Source organism: Clinocottus analis, unplaced genomic scaffold (genome assembly GCF_023055335.1).
Source record: "Clinocottus analis isolate CAN_PGR_092001 unplaced genomic scaffold, fCliAna1.0.p SCAF_17, whole genome shotgun sequence".
Classification (NCBI taxonomy): Eukaryota; Metazoa; Chordata; class Actinopteri; order Perciformes; family Cottidae; genus Clinocottus; species Clinocottus analis.
Genome location: NW_027175898.1, coordinates 12,668,705 through 12,692,641, shown reverse-complemented (window position 1 = coordinate 12,692,641; position 23,937 = coordinate 12,668,705). Strand labels below are relative to the sequence as shown.

Below are 23,937 nucleotides of genomic sequence, written 5' to 3'. Positions count from 1 at the left end.
GACAATAAAGACACGCAGGTTTACATTTGTCTTTTCTTTCGTCAATTTGTGTTATTGGTTGCTTGAATAACGTAAACTAACAGACGGAACATACGCAATGAACGCCAGTGGGAGGGAGGAGCAAGGGGGGGGAGGGGCGAGAGAGAGAGAGCGCGCGCGGCTTGGGTCACGTGACGTCGCGTTGCTCTGACGGGCTCGTTGCTGTATTCATATTGTTTATGTTTAACCAACGAAACAAAAGTTAAATATAAACTGTTACTTCTCTACTTTTGTCTACCACGGTGGCCTCGCAGAGGCTACAGTGGGCTGGCACATGGGGGGCCCGGGTTCGAAACCGGGCCCGGACACACTTGAGGCACTAAGCACGCGCGGGTCTACCAGTGTAGCTCGCGCGTTAGACCACAGCGCGTGGTAGTCTACCCTGGACGGTAGATGCCTGTGTGAGGTCATTAGAAGCAGCCCGAGTGAGGTTCAACTCTGTGTCAGTACACAACGTGGTAGTATTTTTGAACTTTATTTGATTATATATTTTTGGACCAATATGTTAAAATATATTATTATAGGTTAAGCCACACAGCAGTATACAAAGTAATTAAAATGATGGATATTCACGGTCTCCAGAGGATTCATTAAGTTTTTTTTCGACCCTTGACCTTTTACTGCATCACTATGTTTCTAATGACCGATCTGAAAACGCAATAACTCTGAGTGTTCATGTTCCTTAAAGGATGAACCCGTACAACTGTAAGACTCTTGATGACAAACTGAAGTCAAATTGAAACTTTTCAACGGAGCAGATTGCCGTGAAATTTTACGACGACCATTTAAGCTCCTCGGTGGATTTATGCGTTGGCTTTTAAAGACTCCCTGAACCGGATCCGACGTTGTGATGTGCACATTGCCGCCTCGAGGAGCTAATGGCAGGGCTCCTTTTTTTTTTTTGCAGTTGCACCATCAAAGCAAAATCTCTCAAATTCCAGTGTACTTACTTGAAAGACATGTTACCAGAAAGCGTGCACATCACGAGGCGCCGCCCCTCTGGCAGTGCACGCTGCAGATTCAAAAAGGAGCACGAGACGTTTGAAATGAGGTAAAACGTAGTTATCAAGACAAACGGCGACAGGTGGATTTTCACATTTAATAATAGACAAAAATGTTCTGTCATTCTTTTATGTACATCAGTAATTACAAGTTCAGTATACTATTATCCTCAAGTTTTACATGTAGTTTCATCAGCTTCTAGTAATGCTTGTTCGTCTTCACACTGCCGCCTTACATACAAAATATGCCGTGTACTGCAGTCACATTTATAAAAGCCTGGAGAGGTTCGCGTTAAATGATTTCCTTTCAAAACCATTCAACAAATGTCATTCACAATACTTTCTCATTATTTACAAAAAAAGCAACTGCTAAATTATACATATTAACAAACTACTTCCTCAGTATATGTAATGCCACTATACAAAGAGAGACAGAAAGAAAGAGAGGGCAACGCCTGCTTTTACAATGACCTTATTCCGATGCTTGAACCCGTGTATTAAAGCATTTTAAATTTGACAAAAAAACTACTTCTTTTGTGAATATTAGGAGGATTTCCGGTAAGTAATCACATTTTTATAAATATGCATTTGCTGTACATTTCTACCAGTTAATACAGAGTTTTAATCAGATGAAATAAGGCCACTGTAAAGTTAAAATGTTACCCGATAAAGTTTTGAGGCTTGGGAAGCGATGTAGAGGGAGCTGCTCATCTCGTTCAATGGTAGAGTCTGACGAGTAGTTTCAAGTGGCTCGAAGGCAGACTGCGTTCAGGGTTCCTACAAACCATTTTTAAACCTTTTTTTTTTTTTTTAAAACCTCCACACTCCCTCTCAGATATTTAGAGCTGCTCGGGGCCACTTCGCAGCTCCAAATGATGGCGAAGGGTAATCTTCTGGAAAATCTGAACCTTAGAAACTTGCAGTCCTGTAATGCACCAAGTTCATGTTTACCAACTGGACCGGGCTCTGACGGCTCAAACGGTGTGACCTCAGTGAGTCCAGCTCTCTCTGGACAGGGTGGAAGGCTTCGCATTGTGCTCTTAAGAGTTTCTTGATTCGCCACTTCTGTGGGATCTCAGTTCAGAACGATGGCACTGTTGCCGCTTGGGATCCGGGAAAAAAAATAAGGAAGAAAAAGTGTTGTTTTTTTTACATTAAATTGTGGAAATTGAAGCACCAGCCACACTCACGCAGGATTCTTTAGTTATTATGATTTCTGATGATCTGGACTGAGCAACCACGAGCATCCAAAGCCGTACGGGGCATTGTGTTCGTCCCTCATGAGATCGCGCGTTGGGAGTTCTCGTAATTCGCTCTCGCCACAGAAAGAGCGACCGGCTCACCGCGGCCGTCTCCGCTTCCACTACTACGCCCTGGAAATGTTTGTCATGGATCCGCTGACAAAACCCGACTGCTAACAAAGCCCCGCTATCTCAATGACCCATGCTCTGCGTTTCAAATGGCTGAAACGCAAAGCAAGATATTTTTGGTTTGCATCAGCGTTAAACTCTTGATCCCTTTGGATCAATGTTCTGCTGAGTCGGTTGATACTAATTCAGTGTAATGTGATGTAATGTGCCTTCGGTGTTCTTTAAACAGCTGCGACGGGGCCTGAAAGCAGTCCAATGAAGCCGAGAGCCGAACACTACGACACTTCTGTCGGGTCGCCAGCACGACGGCGCAAGCTGAGCCGTCAATTTAGCAGCCAAAGTCAGGATTGGAGGGAGGAAGCGGTCACAGGTTGGCTTAAGGGTGGATCCATCAAGCTGGACTGTTTACGGTATTTAACCTGATTTAGACTTCAGGCGTTATTGTGCAGCTCAACCATGGAGGCCTGCTTTAGTCCCACTTCACCAGGTGCAGCAAAACTAACAGGAGAGCGAAGGCGATCTCAATAAAGCAGAGTCTGTAGACGCCCACACATCTAAAGAAAAACAGTCTAATCAGCTAAAAAATAAATGAAAAGGCCTGTGTGGGAGGACCAGGGGTGAAAAGTCATAAATAACCGTCGGAACTGCAGCACTAACTATCTCTAATCGCTTTTGATGCTTGGAGACTCTGCAGACCTGTGAGGAACCCAGTGTGAGGCCGCCGACAACAGATTTGGGTCAAATAGTATTTGCGGATAATGGAGTTTGTTTTTTCATCAATTCTTTTCTAAAGAAAGGGTGAAACCGGCCACACGGGACGAGGAAATAAAACAAGTAATCTGGTTTGTCCTGGTGCGTTAAATTAATCAAACCATGGAGGGAAAAACATGGATGGACTCGTAGACGCCATCAGACACCGGGAGCTGTTCGTCTGAACCGACAAGCGGATAAAAAGATGGCGGTTAGCGGCGCTCTGGGCTCCTCACGTCTTCCGAGCACAAGACAAACCGGCTCTCCCGTGATCCGACCCCCGCGACCCCTCAGTCACTGCGCTGTCTGAGTGAACCAGTGAAGCTCCCCGTCACCCGGGGCCACAGGGACAGATGACAGCCGGCTGCTGGGACTGAAACCTCTCCCCCCAACCCCTCATCCTCCCAGTGAGCTCCGCTTTACAGATTTACCCAGGCTGCACAGGGGGAATATCTCACTTTACATTCATGTACAACAGGATAAAAAAAACAAACTAAAACAATCTTCATTCTTTGTGAGATTATTACTCCAGTACATTTGGATCCGCCAGAGAACAGATTCTTATATGAAGAGCTTCTTTGCAAAATGAGATTCCCGCATGATGTGAAACTAAATTAAAGTGTTACAGTGTCACTGAATATTGTTACTGTTCCATTATTTTTTTTGAAGGTGTTTTTGTCTGTTTAAAATGGAGAAAAAAATGTAACAGGTAGAAAATTAAATATGTACAAGATGCTGCCTGATCCTAGCGCTGCTCCTCTTAAGTGTGCTGATGCTGCAGAGGACGTAGCGCACGAACGCTTCAGGCATGATGGTGTTACAGAGGCCCATCACTCATCTCTAGACCATTGCAGGTCATGTTTGCTTGCCTCAAGTATAATGTTTTACTTTTGCTTTGGAAGCTGCTCGTAGTGTGAACTGAATCTGGGCGTCCCGCGAACTGAGCCACGCACACTTTAACCAAGGAGGTTTGAACAAGAAGGGAAATAAAAACAACATGTAAAACCAGTTGGACCGAGATACAAAATGTGTCAGTAAAAGTGGGGCCGCTTCTGTTCGAGTTCAAGAATATGGATGCCGTCCTCGCGCCACCGAGCATCTCGTGCATCCATGAACATTCCCACCCAACGAGATTTGTGGGATCGAATAGCACCTCCGAACGCTGGTTGTAACCTGCCAGAGCGACTGGGGGTGTCGACAAAGCAACTCCTGCAGACCTGAGAAGCAGCAGAGCGCGGAGGACACCCCTTCCTGCCCGAAACAGTGTTTCATGTGACCCTAAAGGACTTTTTGAGAATGTTTTTCCTCACGTGGACAAACTGACCGACAGCAGATCAAATGTTTTCACTTTCAGGAGACGACTGACGGTTGTTTCCCCCGTCGGTTCCCTGCAGAAGAGACATCTCCAGCTTCAAAACCTGAACCGGGCCCGACGGCTAAAAGAGTGTTCACCTAGTGGAGGAATTAGCACAAAACAAGGAAAGACCCTGATAATGAAGACTAAATGTGAAGTGCTTTGATTCAGGCATGAACAGAGTTGAGTCCTTAACCCTCGCCGGGGTCGCTGAGTGGCATTGAGAGCACATCCAGCTCTCTATAATTATAGAATGTCAACTTTGTTCATGCTTTCTGCTCTGACCTTTTCCCGGTGCTAAAACTCTGCCCTTTAACCAGACGGCGAGCAGTTCTAGTATGCTGAACACATGCGAGCGCCTGGAACTAAATATGACGCATTCTTTAGGCCAGAAGGGAAGTTATTAAATTGTTCTATTACTGTATGTTGGCGTGGGCGGGAAAGCTAATAACTTTGGGAGGAAAACATATTTTCTATATTGGTGTATGCCCCCGCCTTCAGTCAACGACCTGCAGATGTTATATTATGAAACGTAGATTTTTTTTTTTGTTGTTGCAACGATTGACCGTTGCGGACGAATTCAAGCCTGCTCTGATATTCAGTGCCGAAGGAGAAAAGGCAAGAAAGACGGCGTGACGCCGCGATGCCTTTTACAAAACACACCGTTTCAAGATAGCAGCCTGAGTTTTTCATTTGTGTGTCTCTTTTGTGTTCGCCTCGTGTTTTTCATTCTGTGTTTTCCCTCATTTATCCCCCTCCTCCCAACCAGTTGACAAAAAAAGAAGTAATGTTTTTTTTTTAGTTTTTTTTTAAACGGACCAGTGATTTCAGATAAGGACCGTGAAAAGAGCAGGTAGAGCAGATAGGAAAAGGAAAGGGTGAATAGAAAAAGGACCGGCTGAGAGCAACGCAACACACAAAATCGGAGTAAGCCCGAGAAACCAGGCAACAAGATAATTTCGAGAGGCAATTTTAAGAAAAAAAGCGCCGATGCTCTTCTTTCTAGTCCCTTTTTTTTCTTCTTTCTTCTTCTTTAAAAGCCGTACTCAACATCTTCCATGAGGCCAAATCACAAGTTCCATTCAACAAATGAGGAAACCGGTGCCAACGCGTGCAGCGTGGCTACTCGCTCCGCAAGCATTTTTTTCCTCTCCAGCGCTTCATGTTCGGAGCTGGTGCAGTTTATACGTTGGCATCGAAAGCCCCGCTGTATCGGCATCGTCCTGATCACAAGCGTCACTGTGTCAGCGGCTAATTGGGCGGCTGTAGATAGCTCAGGGATACGGAACAATCGCCATCGAACGGCAGGGGGAAAAGGGAAGGCGGTGGGCGAGGGGGGGGGGGGGGGGTGGGGTAACAGGATTTCTGGCGCTGGCGAGGTGGCAAGCGTCGCACTTGGAAACACGGGAGCAGCAATTAGAGGCTATGGATTTGGGCACCGATCACAGACGATGCTGAACCGTCGCCCTGGCTCCCCTCACGCAGATCCGCTTCATCACTTCAGTCAATCTATAGGAAGCTTTTTTTAAAAAAAACAACTAAAAAAACGTGAGCTTGAGTTGCGGCGCTGCCAGAGGGACAGTCGTTAAACACCAGAGGGTTGCCGTTCGTGTGAGAGCCAATGCCAGCGCACCTGTGTGTGCAGAGCCACTGGCTCTCGTTACGACTTGAGGCGTAAATTAGCTGGAAAGGTTTCAATCTGCGCCTGGCTTACGAGCCGGCCGGCCCGCCAGCCAGCCAGCCAGCCGGCCGGCCGGCCGGCGTGGATGAGATGTAGCTGTGGTCTTGTTTTGTACTCGCGCTGCCAGAGAGGCTGGAAAGGTGCTCGACTCTGCGGCCAGATGGCACCAGAATGAGACAAAAGTGGGGAGGGGGGGGGGGAGACAAAGCTCCAGAGAGGCCACAGAGCAGAGAGCGGCAGAAGACACAGAGGCCGATTAGAAGTGTCACAGACTCTTTAGACGGGCGTCGGCTGCTCGGCTGGCCTCCTACAGCGGATCCTCGTTAAAGGAGGACTGAACCCGCCGGCTTGCTCGGAAGCCAAACTGTACAGGACTCCGGTGACAGAGGTCCTCAGTGCTGAGCTGTGAACATGACAGCAGGCGACAATGGGCAGCTAATGGCTACAAGGGCTTGGAAAGTTGCTTTTTTGGAAGTGTGTGTTTTGTCTGTGTCTGTATGTGTGTGTTTGTGTGTGCATGCGCAGCTGGACGAGTCCAGTTTTGTTCCTGCTTTCAAAATAAAATACAAAAAAATAACCTACAACAATAAGCCCACCCCTCCTCACCCCCCAACAATAACTTAAGTAAAACGATAGCGTCGAGGGTTGCAAAGTCTCTTTTCAAAAACTACGAGACGAGGATTCTCTGCTAGCAGCAAGCCGCGGCCGCCTCAACTCTAACGAGGCGGTGTCGACAAATGTAAAATGTTTGTCATCTTTTCTTTTTAGAGGGTAAAGGGTGAAGTCACCACCCGCTCTGTCCCTCCCTCCCTCCCTCTTTGTGTCCAGTTCCTGTCATTCAGTTCGTGGGGACCCATAGTTCCCGTAGGAGGAGAGGGAGGGGAAGCCCCGCTTGAGGCTCCAGTCCGCCGAAAGACTCGGCCCCTCGCCCCAAAATCTTCCAGTTCTGCGCCCCCCAGCATGCACCTCTCCCTGCCCCGTAGCAGAGCCGGGCGGGAGTCTGTGAGGGAGGGGGCCAAAAGCGGTGGCGGGGCTGATGGGAGAGCATCGGAGGGCGGGGGTGGTAGAGGAGGACAGGTGGGCGCGGTCAGATGCAGGTGGATGGCTGTGCGGTGGGCTGCTGTTTGCGGTTCCTCAGGCCTCCGGACTTCTCCTTATAGCCCGCACACATCTGCTGAGACACGTCCACCAGCGCGCTGGCCACCGCCAGACCTGCACGGGCACACGGAAATATTACAATTAGGTGATTTATTACGCAAACATTCATGTGTAAGAATAAGAGTACACAGTATTTACTAAAATACAAATTGGTATCATAATTATGTGCAGTAAGTAGACAAGGAATGAATGAACCAAACAGTTTTATAGAGATGTCAATCAAACTGTGAAGTTACATTTTGAAAAATAAAGCTAAATCTTATCTTTATACTTAACGTATTTTTGGTTTCCAGAACTTTTACAACCATTTACTTTAGGAGCAATCAAACCTTCCTTTAAAGCTCCCTCTGTCTTTGATTGATCCATTTCTCTCGTACGCTTGTATTTCCTTGAAATTAGAGCCCGGCTACGGGTCGACATTCGCTCATTGAAGATGAGATGATGACATACAGAGTTTCTGCCAGCCGGAGAACACTGAAAGGTTTATTACCGCGTAAAATGTTAGACTCACAACATAACAGAGCCACTATCACGTAAAATATACATGGGAGGGATTCATACGAAACATACTTGAATGTGTTTATGGTTGATGATCATGAAAAGATTTTTAAACTAAATTAAATTAAGAATCAGTTAATACATTGAATGTGGGGCAACGAATCACTGCACTGAAAAAGTCGATTATTTCTTTTTACATTGTCCCTTTGTGTTCACTGTACAAATAAACTTGCCTTAAACCTCCTCCACGTCCTTTTTTTTTTTTTACAAGGCATTGTGGGTCAATAATGTCCAAGAGCACAAAAAATTATTTTGCATGACTTTGTAGTCATCTTTACATAATTTAGTCAATATCCCACTATAAACACATCGTCAATTTAAGATAAGATATGGAAAATTGGAACACAGCCAGCCAACCGCACACACACACACACACACACACACACACACACACACACACACACACACACTCACACACACACAAACACCCACAAACACAGGTGCAGCCAATCATTTAGTTATAGCACACTTCATTAGCATGTATTAATGCTCTCTGAGCCATGAAATTCCAATAAACTCTGTTTATCTGCAGTGATGGATGCATTTCCCTCGATCAAACACACGTGGCCAACGGCGAAATATAAATTCCCAGGAGAGGAGCCGCGGTGGGAATCGCGTCCTATGAAACCAGACAGTCTTCGGTGAAACAGGCTGCAACCATGAGCTTGTGCCTCGATCTAAAAGCGGGTGCGGGATGTTAAAAAGCACTCAGAACAAATCACAGACAATCCACAGACTGCTGACCTCCTCTGGGCCGTTTTTGGAAAAGCCGAGAGGGCGGCCATTTTGGAAGAAGCTTAACTGTAAACAGATGTGCTGTGAGGTCGCGCCGCCGCCGCCGACAGTCGGCAGCCGGAGGACTCGAAAACGAACGCGGCCAGATGGGAAGAGAGTTAAAAGCATTATAACAGGGGGACCCCTCGCGGGCTCGTGGAGATGGTGGGAACACGACTAACACCGTCTCCACAAACGCCGCCCGAGGGGAAGCTCCACCGAGAGCCGTGGCGGTTTTGTTATGACAAAAGGACTATGTGGTAATTAATATGGGCCCGGGGCACGCCGATGGTCTGGGGACTGCGACTGTGGGAGGATAGAGGCTGTAAAACACAGAAAGAGGGGGAAAAAGGAATCAAGTTGAGTTCTTGTTCGAGTCCTTGAAGAAGACAGAACGCAAGAAAAGACAACTTGTGAGGAAAGGCAAGTGAAGTGCTCAGTTCTGGGTCCTATCAGACTGTCTCGGGAAGAAAGATAAGGGAAACAGATGAAGGACGGATGGGAATGTAAAGAGAGCAAGTGACACACAGAGCAGAGGATGAAAGGAAGAAGCAAGCTTAACTCTCAGTGCGAACAGAAGGAAGGAGAGAGAGAGAGAGAAACAAGGGTGGGGAGGGGAACTCATGAAAAGACGCCAGACTGCACTTTAAACCCAGAGCTCACAGACGAGAGGGGAAAGGGAGAAAAGTAAAAAATGGGAAAGCGAAAAGTTGCAGAAGGCCTCCGAGCAGAGAGACGACAACAAGCCCAGGGAGAAGGATGACAACGAGGGCGACAAACAGGCGGCAGCCTTCATTTCACCACCAAGGACCGAGAGGACAGAATGAGGGAAAGGGGGAAAGCGAGGCAGAGCGCCGCGGCCTCTTAAAAGCCAATACATCCTTGTCACATCAATGGTGCAACCGTGAAATAATTACTGTAAACAGATGAGACCACAGTCAATGTGATTGGTGGCCGCAGTTTTATGATTTTGTCAGTGTCTCGCCAACACATATTCCATAATCCCAGATGCAGCGCTTCTGTCGCAGAGGATCGCCAGTGTTATTCTTTTCTCCCCCACTTTATGCGAGAGGATTTCACTGTCTGGAAGAAAGGGGGATAAAAATAACATTTGTGCTCTGTTTGCTCCGGAGGAGACTCATTCCGTTTGGTTTTATGAAGAATGTGCGTGTCAAACAGCGACGCAGAGAGACATTTCTGTGAAATTAATGTAATATGCAGTGTAGACACTGACAGAAACTGCAAATATGTAGTCTTAGATATTATATGTGAGACCACGTCCCTACTATATGCACAGCTGAATTAATCAGGTGGCCCCCGGGAGGAAAATTGGAGTTCAGGCGCCCTGTGACCTCGACAGCTCAATGTGTGTGTGAACCACGCAGCCTCCAGGTTTTTATTAGTGCAAACAGCAGACTGTACTGTAGGGGGGAGGCTTCATTATACAGACCCACACACCATCCGCTACTCCCTCACACAGGTTTTAAGTGTGTCAGTTAGTTGGAGGTAATTTGATTTAAAGGAACTTTCTGCAGGAATATGCACGATGTGAGAACAATAGAGTAGGAAAGGAGAAAATGAAAAGCTACTGCGGTTACATCGTCTCAAGTGGGTTTTTAGGGTCGATGTCTAAAAATAAGGTCTGAGCCTACGACATAGATTATGTCAGTAAATACACCACTTGTGATATTTCACGCGTCTAACAAAAAGTGGCTAAAAACGAGACTCGTAGACTTCATCGTGCCGACTCGTCCGCCATCGCGGCCTCTTGGCGGATACTCGCGCTCCATGTGACTGTGGCGCAGTCGGTTTCTAGCTTTCCAACGTCAGCTTTTACCTTCTGGTGAATGCATTCACGACTCAGAACACTCAGTGGCGTTTATGTGTGGAGAGTATCTGGCTGAACAAAACACGTCAGTATCAAACTTGTGTTGGCGTATGTGCTGCAATATATCTCAAAATCGAATTTGTTTTTTTGCAGAGGGAACCAGTGCGATGCCAACTTCCGGGTTGGTCTTCAAAATATATCCTCCTGCAGCACTCTCCATTACAAATGTCTGAGGACAAGATTCTGAAAGAGACCTTCGAAAAAAAGGACTACAACATGAAGTAATAATCGAGGATCCACCTTGATTGATGTATTAAAATATATTGCAAATCTCATGAATGCAATTAATTAAATTGCCAAAGAAGTCTGGTACCCAGTGGGCCACCTTGTCGGGTTATAGATCAGCCATGACTAAGTTGGCCACATCTTTTTGGGTTAATGTCTTGGCCTCTTGAGTTGATCCTTTTCTGAATAGTTCTCAGAGATCGATGACTCTGAAAACGCTTCTCACGTTGTGACCGAACCAACAACGCTCCTGCTCACAAGTACGGGCGCCGAGCCAACTTACTGTCATCTCCAAGTCTCGCCGGGATCCGTCGTCGTTAATGATGACACAATACAGGTGTGTGTCTGTATTTATGTTTTCTGTTACCGGGTGACTTCACAAGCGCAGTGATTTGATCGATGGGCTGCTGCGGCAACACAGAAACGACTGTTTACCTGGTAAAGAGTGTGGCACTTATAAGCCGCACTTTGATTTATATTTATAGTCGTTTGTCTGACAGCAGAAACAGATGAATACACGATGTGAGAGAACAACTAAACTGCGTGTTCAGCTATGTTGAAACTACCTGAAAAAAAAAAAAGCGCCAGAGTGCTATTGTTAGATCTGGCAAGAAAAAAACAGATCGAACATTATCAAAAGAGTACGAAAAGGTAACAGTGTTGACATTATATCAAAGACATTCATGTGATGCAAATACATAGACTGAAAGGAGCAGGCTAACCAGTGTAATGCGCGTGTAGCATGCGGACAGGTATTACACTTTTAACTGGAGGAAGACGCGTTTATCTGAGCGTCAGGAGAGAATCCAGGATGTCACACATCCTGTTGTTGTTGTTCAGGAAGAATAAAAGGTTTATCTTTGCTGCGGTTCGGGTGTTTCCGTGTGTGCTCAGTCAGAACCTTCCGCAAAACAACCTGAAATCTCTCGGGTGGACAGCCGTGATCTGCAGATGTACTCAATGTACTCACTCTAATCACCTTATTGGGTACATGGTGTGGCAATCTGAAGGAAGGGTAATATGAGGGAAATAAGAAAAGGGAGCGAAAGTACAAGAGCATGAAAGAGCTTCATGAGATGGAGGAAGAAAAGGGGGCTCAAGGAGAGGGGGTAGAAAAAAAGTGAGCAGCAATCAAACAAAGGCGGAAGGTACGAGGAATGAAAACAAGCGACGGGTTTCAGCGGCTTCGTCTTACCAGACTGTCCTGGAGGAGGGATGCCGCCGGTGCCTCTGGGTAACCGCACGAAGATGGAGAGCACGGCGGCTTTGTTGCCGAAGCAAGGCTCTAGGGCGATGGGCTTTGGGACGGACTGCGGAAAAAAAGAAACAGAAAAAAAAAAAAAAGACACATCACAAACCTTCCCGAATCCGTGGGACCAACACGCCGCTTTCAAAGACAACGGATAACAGAGGCTTTGCTGTTGCTGTTCTTGTTTGTGTCAGCAACATGCACAGCAACCACAAAACGAAATAACTTCAGATACACAGACTGATCTGTGGGCGCAAATTGGATCCTCCCCCCCTCTTCCCTCCCCCCTCCCGAAGCCGCCCGCTGTGCACAAATTCATGACAATGCCGGCTGTGTGCAGCGTGGGGCCGCGACTGGATACCAAGTGGCGGCCCTGGGAGCGAAGGTTTGTGTCTGCGGTGCACTTCTCGCTGCTGCAGGCTGCCTCACACACCTGACTCAATACCTGCTGTTTATCAGTAACTCATCCATATGTGGGGATGAGTTCCCCGCATGTAAACACTGGCCGGATCCGCTCGGCCTCGTACAATATTCATGGGTTTACCTCGACGGAGGATATGGAGAACGAGAACGCCGCCGCCTCGACCGCATACAGATAGCTTCCCGTTTCTTTCTCGCCATCTTTCTTTCTCTCTCTCTCTTTCGATTTCCTGAGCCGGACATGAAACTGGGCCATGGCATGGTTTCACACACTCCTGACACTGCCCCACACTCCTGACACTGCCACACACACACTGCCACACACACAAACATCTTTATACTCTGGAGAGTTGAGCTTAACGCCCCGAGTGGCATTGCCGCAGGAGTGTAACACATCAATTCCTCACATGCAACTGTATACACACACACATAAACATACAGTGTAAATGTACAGATGGGGAGCGGGGCAGTAATGATATTCAGGCTCTGACCCATTTTACACAATTATTCTCTACTCTGTCTCTCTGAGGCTTACCTTTCATAGCGGCAGGATACACAGGCTGTCACACAGGTAGCTAGGGAAGTGGCACAAAGACCTGGATGCCTGTGTGTGTGTGTGTGTTTGTTCATGGGAAGATGATGGTGGTGTTGTACCAGCGGGGGGATTCTGTATTTGTTTATGCTGCTACAGATGTGTTTATAGCACCTATGTTTCCACTGTGCAGCTGGCTGTGTACAGGTACGATCTGACAGAAAAAGGCATTTTATCCTCCGTTATTTGAACTGTCAGTGTGTTTGTGGTTCAAAGCCCTTTTCAGAGATGCTTTTAACGAGGTAAATGCACTGGTAATGTCCGCCTCATGTATGAATAAGCCCCCAAACGAGTTTTCTGTAAAAGCCACGACTGCAATCTCACTTGGTCAGACACATTTTTCCATAACACTTCATGTGTTATAGAAATGTTCAGCTGTGCTTTGTAAGGCTGGCATTATGGTTCCCAGATGATGTAAGTGTCCCGATGTGTCTAGAGAGGGGTGTTATGGGTAACTGTAGGTTGCAATCTGTGCATAAATGTATACTTAAACTAAAAGGCTAGATGAAATATATATATATATATATATATATATATATATATATATATATATATATATATATATATATATATATATATATATATATATATATATATATATATATCTCTCTACAATTACAAAAGCATATCTTTATTTATATATATATATATATAAATAAAGATATGCTTTTGTAATTGTAGAGATATAAATGTAATTTATGGTGCCGTTAGATTTGCAAGTCTGCTTGGACGTTGGAAGACCAATACAACAGTGAGCCAAATTGTATATTACGTCTGATAAGAGACTAAATGAATGAGATCATTTACCGAGACGGTTAGTCTTGTAAAGGGGCAAGCAGTTTGGTCGGAAATGTCATTTTTTTGCAAAAACGCTGAAAATGACGTGAAGAATACTTGTTTGAAATCCCCCAAAAAGCCAATTACTTTAACAGATAATGAAGGCAGCAAAATTGCAAATGTCACGTCTGAAAGGGGCTTACGATCTGTATGTGTGATTTAAATATGGCTGCCTGTGAGAATGTGTGTGTATATATATAGTTATGCAGCTGAGAGCTCACTATGCTCATGTATCTGTGGACATAGAAGGTTATTAGGGAGGTTGTGTTTGCAGGCATGCCTCTGAGCTTGCAGCAATTTTTTTTTAGTTGTGTTGATCCGGCACTCACACGCATGCAGCAATACAGTCCCCTCCCCCAATAAAACAAAACGGACAGAGGGTACAGTTCAGATGCAGACAAATGTGCTCGTTTGACTGCAGTTTCCTGCAGCAGCATCAACGCGCAACAGAACATAGCAAATACTCAGATGCATGTTTGGATAGCAGAGCACCTCCACCCCCGACATGATGCGTTTCTCACAATATTGTGCTTTGACTTTGAGAAATGAACGTGATTAATGTGTGCAAACACAGACGAGGGTCACCACGATGCTCTTCTCCCTCTCCATCTCCAACTCCCTCCTTGATTAACCGTCTCTCTCTCATAGTCAGGTTTATTTTAAGAGGCCACAATTAGGACAGGTTTGTCCCAAAGGGCCTGACAATCTGTACAGTGTATGACATGAAGACTCAGACAACTGAAACATCTAATTGAAGAAACACAGCGCTTCATCTATTTGATGTTTTGAGTTAAAGAAATTCAGAAATATTTACTTTCACTCCCTTCCTCCATCCGATGTTGCTTACTTGCACATAACTCGTAGCATCAACATCAATTCTAAAAGAGCAAAATATAATATTAATTGGCATAAACAAACAAGACCATTACCGAGAAGATTGGCAGCCTCTCGTCGTTGCACACTGATGTATTTATCTCCCGAGCACAGTAAGAAAAATAAATAAATAATGATAGCAGTAATGACTGGTTGCTTCAGAAAATTGAGGGACAGTTTCTACGACAAACACTGGAACCGACAACACGGCTGCTGGAAGAGAGAAGCTACAAATCATCTTACTGCTGCTCAATTAAACAGCATGAAGGTATGGAAATAATTTAACTGTGACCTTCATGACACTTATCGCATCTGAATTTGATCCGTGTCTTACATGAACCGCTTGAATGAACTGAAAGGTCTCAATAGTGTGACACAGAGATGTTTACAACCTGTAAGGCACAATCTGTAAAGTGATAACACCATCAATAGCAGAGGGACACAACGGGGATTGAGCCAATAGTCTGAGAGTGTTAACACTCTTTATATCAGGTGTGTGTGAAGCGTCACACCGATTAGTTTTTCTGATCTCTGCTTGCGTTTCATCTGTGGGCGAAAAGAGCTGTGACAGTAGACGATGAAACGACTCCCAACTGATTGATGGTAAACAGGCAACACTGTTTGGATCTGCCATTTCTGCTCATCATCATCATCATCATCATCCAAAGAGAACGAAACAGAGATTATAACCTACGGAGGTTTCACCTGAACCACACCCTTCATTCCTGGTTGATTTGGCAACACCTGTGTTTGTTTCAGTTAACGGCAAATGTGTTCAGACAATAAAGGTTTGGGATCGCACGTGAGGAAGCCAATGAGGAAGTGTTTTAAAACATGCAGTCTCTGTACTGACCAACAAGGGGCAGCCAGTTGAAATAAACATTGTAAACATGAGTCTATGGTCTTTATTTCTAGTTTAAAGTCTTCTTCAATACAGCATGTTCATTTAGTAAATGATGGTCCATTTGAGATGGCCACAGATAAGTTTGCGAAGTCAAAGCTGCAGAACGCCAGTACACAAACCAACAGGTGACATCACAATGATTATGTCTACGTCCTTGTTTTACTGTTACTGCAGTCAACAGTCAATCAACATGTCATTAAGTAGTAGTAAATTTAAGTATCATTATTATTATTATTATTATTAGCAAACATTGCATGAATATGTGCGTGCACTCACATGCATAGGTTTCTACTGAATCCAACTATACACGCTACTATATAGATCCCAGAATGCAAATTGTACATTGAAGATTCAATTTTTAAGACAGCAAAAGCCACCACGGTCTTCCTCAGGCCGATAAAACATTAATATCACTTACAGCCTGGTGTGATAAATGAGTGATGATGCAATAACTAGAAAAGACACTCAGTAAAAGGATCATTTCTTTCCATTCTCAAAATCATGGTGCAAGAACTTCATTATACGCCGCTTACATGGACGGCTGAGGAATGTGAATAAAACTACCGCCAACTATTCTAGTACAGCATTAATGGTGGTGCAATATCACACTTGGCTAATTTCGTTCCTCCATCTCCTGGTACAAAGAAAGATGAAACAATTATTTTGGCCTCGCCAGAAGCGATCCACCCGGGCTCGGTTTGCTCCGGTCCACGGGCCTGTTTTTGCCTCGGGCCAAAATGTATTTCTCATCCAGCGTGTTTACAATTTGAGAAATGAGCGCTGCCCGTGATAACCTGAACACATCTGTAGTCTGTGTTCAAAAAAATAATAATAAAAAAGGAATGAAAGAAGACTCGCAGCTTTTAATTTCACAGCTAAGGGCTGGCGTGAGGCGCGTCTGCCAAGTCCAATTTCCACTGCAGCAGCTGCAGGGGGCTCTTAGGTTCTCGCTTGTTTACGTGCTCCAACACCAGCATCTCTTATTCCAACCGGAGAGGGAATAGACACACATTCGGAATAGGAAGACCGACTTCGCTGTCAAGACTGATGTGGGATGTGACCCTGGGATTATTTTGAAATTTCAACTCTTTTCCATAATCGATCCCGCTGAGTGTTCGTCAGAGCGACTATTGTTTCCTGTGTTCATCCCCATTTTCCACCTGAGGAGCCAGGAGCTTCGCTTCCCAATGTAGACCAAAACAAAAAAAGGTGTGCCCTAAAACAAAAAGAACAAACAAACACAATGTATCTCCCGCAACACACACACACATCCACTTCATTTTGTCCTGAGCGGAAATTATGGGGGGGCTGGGTGGGAGGACGGACAACAAAAACACCTTGAAAAAATTCAATTATCCATCCCTTTAAACTCTTTGAGCATGTGGCTTTTTATTTATTTTTTTGCCTAAGATGTTCCCCAAAGGGAGTGTCTTTCCCGTGGTCTTCAGAGGCTGCGTGGTAATGACATTCCCCAGCAGATGCCTTTGTTTTATAGCGTTGAAGCCCTCCCGCTCACCCCCCCCTCTGCCCAACCTCTCCCACCAGCACCACACAGAGAGTTATCTGGACCGGCCAGGCAGAGCGGCTAAAGGTTTTTGTTAAATTACCTCTAGTAATTAGCCCAGCACGTAGGATCGCTGCTGAGCCCACACACACACAGACACACACAATCACACAGACAAAGTCACACACCACACAGGCTGATGTGGGCCTACACTGGCGGCCGCATGCTGCTCCGCTTTCATCCGCTGCATTCAGCTCTACTTCAGCAGCAGCTGGGGATGAGTTTCCCCCCGCCAGCGACGAGAGCGAGTCAAACTCCCTGTTGCTATGACTCACCAGGTACAGCCACTTCCACTGAGCCCACTTTGATGAGTTTTCACTCGGCTTCTGTTTGCAAAAGGAACGGATTTGTGCGCTTGCGATAATGACGCCGTATTGCAACGTATCTAAACTAAATCGCCGCAGAATTTATTTTTGGATGAACAGGACGAGTTTAGGTGAACTTTATCTCACCGAATTAGAATTTTGGTTCTCGATCTGAACACGGCGAGAAAAGAGAAAAAGAGAAAACGGCCAACACGCATCTACGTATCAATACATTTTAGCAACTGCTCAAACCAAACACTACTCAGCAGCAGATTAATTGACTAAAAGTGTGTTGACGTTTACAGACTTGGACAAGAATAAAAAAAAATAAAAGCAACTTTTAAAGCACCTTTTATTTCTGTTCCCTCACGTCGAGTCGTTTCTATTGGAACTGTTGTTTGAGGTGAAAATTGCCTCGTGAAAACGGGGACGCGAGCGGCTACCTGAAGCGAGATGTTCGGAAGAGCACAGGACCCGCAAACACTTCTACTTTAAAAACAGTTCTCAGACCGGAGATATTACAACACTTTGTAATGAAAGACGCTATAAATATCGCAGACGAATCAACCTCGAGATATAAATAAAAACGTGGGACATTAAAGGTATAATTGTGTCACACCTCCTCTCATCTCTACATCTTATGGAAAAAATTCACATAATATGCCGTCTGCTGTCACCTGCAGTTTGCTGCGTGCCTCCTCTGACTAGTGTGCAACCTCACCAAAACATCTGTTGGATATTAATGAGACACAAGTCGTTACAACACTTATTCATCACATAGCCTCATAATTGAGCGTTCTTCTGGTGTTGCAACCGTACTTTTTCTTGCCTATACTACTGCCAATCATGTAGTTTAAGATAACCACATCGTTGTTTCTTTAAACCCGCCATATGCTATTAATTTAACACAAGTCATAATGAGTGGAGGTAGACGGCTCGACAGAAGAGAACTGTGCACCATAATCATGTGATGATAAACCAGACGGTTTCCTCGCTTCCCCCCTTTTTTTTTTGCATCAAATGTCCCGTTTTTTCTCTCGTCCCACGATATCTATAAATAAAAACAGAACAGACGCCGTCAGAAAGGTAATCATCTGCCCGTGATGCCGGGGCCGCAAGCTCCATTTGGCAGAAGCAGAGTGAATATATCTCATCGGCGGAGCAAGTTTGGACTTCCCACCGAGGCTATAAACAACTTTAATGATCTTCAGCTCGCCGTGTGGAGCCCGGCCCCCCGTACTCTCCGGTCGCGGCTCTTAATACACGACTGCAGCATCCTGATAAAGCGGCAGGGAAACAAGGGGAGGAACCCGCTCCGAGTCGCTCAATCTGAGCCCGCGGAGGAGATAGGATAGTGCGCTCTCGCCGCTCGAGCTGGTGAAGGCAGAGAAAGCTGAGGAGGTAGATCTAAATTGGATCTCTGCTTCTGCGATGCTCCCGTCCTGATGAAGAGGAGGAGAGCCGGCCGGGAACAATAGAGGAGAAGAAGAGCAGAGCTAGGAGAAGAAAAGGTAAAGCAGAGACGAAGGACGAGGTGGAAGGCAACGGATTTCCACATCAAGTTGCATCTTTTCTTTCCACACACACAAACACACACACACACACGCCATCAACAACACAAACATGCAGGAGTACACAAAAACACACAAACGGAACCGGCAGATAAGGCCGACAGAAAAGCCCAGACAGCTGATAGGATCAGTGACTTGTGAATTAGAGGAGAACGCCACAGCGAAGTAAGGATGTCAGACAGGAGACGAGAGAGAGAGAGGGCAAGAGAAAAGATACAAAGAGAGGGAAAGAGAGAAGAAGAAAAAAACAAGAGGATGAAGAACAGAAAACTAAATAGTAGAAGAGGAGGAATGTGAAACTAACTGAAGTCAAACAAGGACACAAGATAATTAAATCTGGCAAAACAAAGTGAATGAAACAAACTATTGAACGGAGACGGTGGACAAATGATGTGAAAAGAACAAACAGGTGAGAAGAAGGGAAAAAGAAAAACAGAAAAAAGACGATGAATTGAAAAGAACATAAAAGATGGAATTAAGATAAATAGAAACTATGAAAAAAGGAGAGGAGAGAAAAAGAAGAGAGGAAACTGAAGGAAAAAATGTAAACAGGAAAAGTGTAAAACAGGAGAGAAGAGAGAAAAGTAGACAAAAGGAAAAACAACAAGGATGATTAAAACCAAAAAGAACAGAAAACAGGAGGAAAAGAGAGTAAGCAAGGGGACAAGAACAAGAAAAGACAACAAGGGAACTTTACCAAAAGTAAACAGAAGACAAGATGAAGTGGAAAAAAAGAGAGAAGAGAGGACAAGATAAAAGTCAGAAAGAAAAGCACAAGATTAAATCGCAAAGAACAGATTTGAAAAAAATAAACAGAAAAGGAAAGAAGAAGAGAAGAAGGCAGACAAGAACATGAAATGGAGAACAGAGGGAAAAGAAAGAGGCAGTGGGCTTCGTTGCTGTCGGAGCGGGGATCCGATTAGCTGCTGATCGTCTCGAGGGCCCTGCAGCCTCAGCGTGGAGTCGTAACCTTGTGCCGGGGAGCCGAGCCCCTCGAGATGCATGGCCCCTGTCAGAGCCACCCTGCTGAACTCGCCCTATAATCCTGCACAACATCTGCATTCGGAGGTCATTCATCACAAAGTGCACAGTCTTAGGTATATGCAGGCTGCAACTTCTGCAACTTGGTCCCCCCCCCCTCCCCCCTCCCGGAGCATCGAACTCTTCTCGACCATCATCTCCAGCTCAGTTTGATCTTCACGTTTAAAACAGACCCTTCTGCTACTTCAGCGGACTCGAGGTCCACTCATAACCCGGTGAACTGATTCTGCTGCGTTTACGCCGCTGAGCGTGAACTCTGTAACACAATCTTGCCTTCTAAAATCAAATTTAGCAGTAATTTTCTTGCCCTGGGCTCGGTAAAAAGAGTGAGATCACGAATAGTTTGTCGCGTTGTGAACTTCCCACATCAAAGTATGTTTACAGGTCGTCGGTGCTGCCGCATGAATGACTAAAAATAAATAAATGTGAAAGTCTTTTTGTGGCTCCGGAGGGAGCCGTGTGAAGTCTGATGCATTGCCTTAAGTGATGTCAGTCGAGTCAGCGTCGCTCAGGGCTGAAGAAGACTCCGAGTTTGAAAATGAAACTAGCGTGTGGAGTAACAAAGAAGTGAGCTCAGCGCACCGCTGCTGCCGGTCTCTCGCGGCTACCTTAGCGGGACGCACCCAAATCTCGGATCACACGGCCAGGGGTTGAGTTGCATCGTGGGTAATGTCATCGGATCCGGGCTTGGATCTAAGCGTGGACAGTTGGTGGGTACCATCCGGATAATTAATCAATTGCTGTCGCCATCATCTGCCTTACGACAGATCCTTTTCCCGAGAAGTGCGGAGTTAAGCAGTCGGGTTTCGTTACTGCTGATGAAAACCCAACATGTCAGGATTTAGTTCTACATAAAAAAAATATAATCTTTCCATGAACAAGAAAACGGGAAAATGTATCCCTCACCGAACGAGCTGAGCTTTAGCGGCTATTCTTCAATACAACAGGTCTACAAACACTGTAGTGGCAGAGGAAATATAAGATGGGGACTTTTATTGAAAAGGATTTACAGGAAATGAAAAGTGTTTATCCACCATTTTACACCTGCCCCTTTGACCACGAAATATATAGCCGATCCCTATCGGATCAGACGTGTCGCACTGAAGTGTCGACGAAAGCCGCAAAGACAAGAGCAACCGAGAGCAATCCGTTGGAAGTGCAAAGCTAAATCAGTGCAGATTATTGTTAAAGGTGAAGGATTCAAGGGGAGCCCTCAGGCCACGCCCACACTACCACGTTTCCATTTGAACGCGCACATCCTTTGCTGCGTTTACACCGAGCGTCCACACTGAGCTGGAGTTTCAGAGCACCGAAAACGGCGGAGTTTGGAAACGGTGACGTGGGTTTGAGCGGTCACGATGTTCCCCTGATGGTCACGCCCCCTGTCACATGACCCTTTTCCAAAAGAAAAACAAACATGGAGGTCTACCAGTGATTCACTTCATAATCGACGACACATATCAGGCAAAATCTCCGGTCCCTCTTTTCGTCCGTTGCCGTTCCTCCTAAACAGTATTTTCTGCAACTAAACTAACTGCAGTGTGTAGAAAACCTCCTTCCTGGCTACACTGTCACGCGCACACAAGAGTACGTGAACGGTCATGTGGTGAGCGTTTTTCAAAGGTTGCCGTGTGGACGGACATCGTTTTTGTTTTAGTGTGGCGATAGCTTCAAGTACAACTGATAAATACATCAGGCGACAAAGTGTTGGAATGGATTAAAGGGTCTATTTTCCCAAATCTCACACGCACAAGTAAAGTTAATTGCCCAGGAGTCTGAGATTTCTTCCTCCACACTCTGATGCAGCGGAGGTGAAGGATGTTTCGTTTGTAGCGTTCACATCAATGGGAAAACAAAATATATATTTTAAAATCTAAAGAGCAGCTGGCGGTTTTATGGGAACAAGCGTTCTACCTGTGGTGGCAAATTACTGTGACGGATTGTGTTTACGCTTAATCTCCTTAAGTGTCGGGACAAAGAAGTCGTTTTTTATCTAGATCATCATTGTTGATAAGGAGACCTTTTAGACGGTTTTTATCTCCCTCTATTCTTCTGACTGTGACTGCATTAATCCCATTGTTAGCAGACAGCAGGTGGTTCCCTCGTTACGAGGAAGTGTGTCTTGTTTACTCCGCTGTATGAATCTGATGGGTCTGGTTTCCCCATCAGAAGAGTCGTACTATTTAAACTGTACGACTTCTCTCTCGCTCTCTGCAGATAAGACAGTTTTCTTTATTCACTTCCGAAGAAAAAGTGCCGATAAAAGCAGCAGGGTTTGTTTTTTAATGCTGTGAGCAGAACAAACTAAAATAATGGTTATCTTCATACATTGGAGGTGGTGGCAGGAGCTTCATAGAACGATATCTCCAAACCTCAGCATTATTGGTTGGTTTCTTTTCTTGGTAAAGAAACACATGGAAATGTATTATCTTACTCCAAACCACCATAATAGCGACTAAAAGCAATGCAACACATTACGCAAGGGCGAAAATGTGACACACATGACATTTTTTTGGTTCATACTTTGGGGTTCAGACTTTGGGGTTCAGACTTTGGGGTTCCTTATTTGATGGGATGGGAGGGGGTGGGGGGGGAGTAAAAAACTCTGTGTCACTACATCTTAACTACCAAACCTTCATTAAAAACTTGAACCATCTGTCCTAGTGTAATAAAACACAGTCCCAACAGCAGGATTAGGTCTAAATTTAGATCGATTTAGAGTCTTTCACTCTGAATGGCTTTGTTCCACACGTCCATATTGACAGATTTCGCTACTTTCACCGTCAGTGTTTTAAAAACACAGATGGTCCGATGCACCAAAACAAGGCTGTTTTGAGAGATGAATCATGACTTTTATAGTGTCCCCTAATGTTCTTAATTGTCGTGCCAGCAACCAGGTCTTCTGCGAGTAGGCGTTAAAATAATAATTTCTCTTAAAAATGAAGAATGTCTCAATGTTGGCATGAAACTCTTATCTCCCCTCTAAGTATAGTGTCCTAATCTACAAGACGTTACTCTCATCTGCATGTATTTAACTCCAGGGTTAACTGAATTCCCTTCTCATTACAATTCACAGCCTACTCATAATAACTGGCTGTAACTGTTATAATGCGCCGCGCTCCTCATCAGCGGCCCCCTTTCATCATCACCGGGGCCTTCGCTCGGTCCCGGAAAAATGCACACCGCGGTGACCCTCATTAGGTGTGCTACACCTGCACCACACTTCAAACTCTTTTCACTCCAAAGTGAGCCTCCTTGGCGTGCTGAGAGCTAATGGAAGCACCTTTCAGAGTTCAGATTGAGAAATGACGAGAGAAAAAAGCTGGTTTGAGGAATATCTATCGACACTCGCTCTGAGACATACGGGTTCCTCCTGAAGGGTTGAGGTGTTTTGCAAAACTTACACCCGGACAACCCTTTTTGGAAGTTGGTAGTTCTTCAGGGATTGTTGAAAGCGTCGGTCTAAAGGAAAAATACTCACACTCGTATGCAAAATATATTTAATAACTTACCAACGTGTCGACATGGCAGTCTTCTTCAGGGTAAAAAGGATTTGTTTTACCTTGAGAAGTCCCACGTCAAAATGTTGGTGAATAATTAAATGATCAAATATCTTCTTCAGGGTAAAAATGGAAAGTTTAGAATTCACGACGTGTAATATTTTAACTCTAGTTGTCAAAACAGGAGCGCAGGAGTCTCACAAAACATTGGACTTGAAGTTTTGCAAATAAAACCCAGCACCTCTCCAACACTGCTCTTGTTTTCAGGTGGAAAAAGTTCGGG

General features: G+C 45.2%; 1 protein-coding gene across 3 annotated transcripts in view; it reads right to left on the bottom strand.

Annotated features, from left to right (window-relative positions):
* Nucleotides 1-1,079: 1,079 nt before the first annotated feature.
* The window catches only part of atrn (attractin), a 128,316-nt gene continuing 105,458 nt past the window's right edge, over nucleotides 1,080-23,937 (bottom strand). For 2 of the 3 annotated variants that reach the window (XM_068579800.1, XM_068579801.1), the window contains exons 28-29: nucleotides 11,994-12,108; nucleotides 1,080-7,407 (exon numbers count right to left, since the gene is read on the bottom strand). In XM_068579800.1, the coding sequence (XP_068435901.1) occupies nucleotides 7,283-7,407; nucleotides 11,994-12,108 (240 nt within the window). In that variant the 3' untranslated portion in view covers nucleotides 1,080-7,282. Of the gene's footprint in view, nucleotides 7,828-11,993; nucleotides 12,109-23,937 lie in introns of all 3 variants that reach the window. The other variant, XM_068579802.1, reaches the window with a different exon arrangement.